The 2616-nt window shown below is 49.3% G+C and overlaps 1 protein-coding gene across 1 annotated transcript, besides 2 other annotated features; it reads left to right on the top strand.

Annotated features, from left to right (window-relative positions):
* Positions 1–126: part of a mobile genetic element that runs on past the window's edge.
* Positions 127–1200: 1074 nt separating this feature from the next.
* Positions 1201–1241: a microsatellite.
* Positions 1242–1484: 243 nt separating this feature from the next.
* NFIA_024250 (putative non-reducing polyketide synthase) lies at positions 1485–2095 on the top strand (the record flags this gene model as incomplete). Its single annotated transcript, XM_001263942.1, has 2 exons — positions 1485–1882; positions 1924–2095. The coding sequence occupies 2 exons, from the start codon at positions 1485–1487 to the stop codon at positions 2093–2095; spliced, it is 570 nt and encodes a 189-aa protein (XP_001263943.1).
* Between the last annotated feature and the right edge of the window lie 521 nt (positions 2096–2616).

A 2616-nucleotide genomic window follows, 5' to 3' on the forward strand; every position in this document is an offset into this window, starting at 1 on the left:
GTGCCAAGCAATGATCTTGTAGAGGTCCTTGTCATCCTTGACATCGTCAATGATACGTCTCCAGTACGCCCGCTTGGCGTTCCAGACGGTCGCCTTGAACTCTTCCCTGACGGCCTTCCGCTCCTCAGGGTCGAGGCGGGGGTCGTATCTGGCATGGAGCCAGGTATGAATATTGAAGCATCATACAGTATCAATAATGAATGACCTTGGTATAGATATCTGTAGTATAAGCAATCCTGAAGAACCAGTTAACCACTATGACTGTGATTAGCTGTGAAATAATTATTGACTACTCCTCGTCTAACCCACTAGATATCAATCAATTTAATACTGTAGAATTCAATATCACTGTAGTATCTGGGTATGGGGTCAGGCTCATGGCGGTGGGTATGCTCAGGGGAGATGCTCTGACCTCCTGTATGCAGATTGCAGGCAGATGGCCCTCCAATGATCTGTAATCTGTAGGGCTATCGACCAGGGCTGGATAATCTAGCCTCTCCTCCTCTTCTTTCTCTTTCTTTTCTCTTAGATAGATTATAGGTATAAATCCCATAAGCTTTATTTTCCAGTTTCTTCATGATATTCAGCATCTTGACATGCTAGCTGTTGCGCGCGCTGACAGTGGTTAGTTGTCTACCAGCTTCATCACTCATGTACCATGCTCTGGTGCCATACAATAAGGAGGAAACAATATAGGCAATGACTACATTCCTGTGCGATGATGCCAGGGTTTCATCCACTATCAAAGGCAAATTTGAGATATCACTCTCTGTTAAGCTGGCTAACTACCCTGGCGCGTATCTTCTCGTAGCACTGAGATAGAATCAGGTCTGTAATGGTATGACAATCTGGAGGCGTGAAATCGAGGAGATTGAAGCTGCCACTTTAGAAGATCGGTGGCCATAACGTCTCAGGGAGCCTCACACTGATTCACAGTTTGCAGACAATCTCAGGGAGTATTTGTCAAACCTGTTTGGTAAAACTGTTATGCTCAGTGATATACTGTTAGGGATATTCCTTCATCATCCATCTTCGGGATATCATTTCTAAGTATTTTTTTTTTTTGTCTAACAACCTCTTCTTCATACCAGTTCCAAACGGCGTTTTACGAACTGCTTGATGGGATAATTAGCTTCTTTCTGTCCGCACACGTGGAATTAACAAAGGCACGCTGCGCATACTGCTCTAATCTTGCAGATGGGCAGACGGCAGACGGCAGACGGCAGACGGCAGATGGCAGACAGGCGATATGAACGGTAGCGCGGAGATGCAGATGATGCCTACGTTGCAGAGCCACAGGCCACACGTTTAAGATATGCTCATGCCTATGTCCTATACTATGGCTGTAAAGCGTCTGCAGCAGTATAGCATGTTGCCTGATCCAAACTGGCAGAAATCCTGTAACTTCAAACCTCAATATAAATTCGGCTAAAAATAAGAAACGCTGATCTGCTTAGAGTCCGAAATTCAACTGGCACTTCCTCATGAGCGCGTACAAGGCCCTCGAGATGGCCGGCTGCTCTGCGGGCCAGATAAGAACGACGGACCCCAACAAGACGGCCGTCTTCTTCGCGCAGAGCTTCGACGACCAGCTCAAGGTCCGCCACCGCGTCCTGGGGTGTGACACATACACGCTGCAGAGCATCCAACGCGCCTTTGGCCCGGGCCGGCTGGCCTTCCAGATGAAGTGGGAGGGGCTGACGTACGCGCTCGACTCGGCCTGCGCCAGCTCCACGTCGGCCATCCACCTCATCTGCATGAGTCCATTGTCAAGGGACGTCGACATGACCGTTGCGGGCGCCACGACCATCTTGTCCGACCCGCATTCCTTCATATTTCTGAGCAAGGTCGGCGTTTTATCCGAAACTGGCAACTGCAAGACGTACCGAACGACGCTGACGGGTACTGCCGCGCCGACTTTAGCGCCGCCCTCGTCCTGAAACGACTCGAGGGCGCTGTCGCCCACGACGACAAGATCCTGGCCGTCATTGCCTCGTCGGCCAGAAACCACTCTGGCAACGCGACGTCCATCACAATGTCCGATGCCAATGACCAGGAACGACTCTTCAAAGTATACACAAGATCCGCCATTTAGAATGGATAGCCCAATCCAACGCGACATAACCTCTATGGTGTCTCTTTGCTGCTTGGTACCTGTCCATAGGCGACTTGACTTTCCACAACTGGCAGAAGTCGCCTTTGCATAAAGTTGCAGAGTTGTACTCACATCTCTAGGAACGCATCCACGCCGGACCTCATTGCTTGCCTTGTTTCAACGCACTCAAGCAAGATAAACAGAAAACCCATTCCAAGTTTCCGGTTCATTAGTTCCAGTCAGTGGGCCTCAAACCCGCTGGCCAAGTTGGCAAGTATCCTGGTCTCCAACTCTGAGAGCCTTGTATTCATAGGCATGATGTGGACATGTTCAGCAATGTTAACAAAGCCATGACAGTGCAGCTCTCTGGTGAAAGAGGTGGGCAAGTCCAAATCCCGCTGATCCTTACAGTAGGCTTTCTTCGTATGTTGGTAAAATCTGTGGAGAGCAGTGTCCCCGTCGATATTGGTAAAGTGCACTTGAGAACCCCAAACCTTAACTGTAGCATAAGGAGCACAGAA

The sequence above is a fragment of the Aspergillus fischeri genome, genomic scaffold, assembly GCF_000149645.3.
Source record: "Aspergillus fischeri NRRL 181 1099437636251 genomic scaffold, whole genome shotgun sequence".
Lineage (NCBI taxonomy): Eukaryota > Fungi > Ascomycota > Eurotiomycetes > Eurotiales > Aspergillaceae > Aspergillus > Aspergillus fischeri.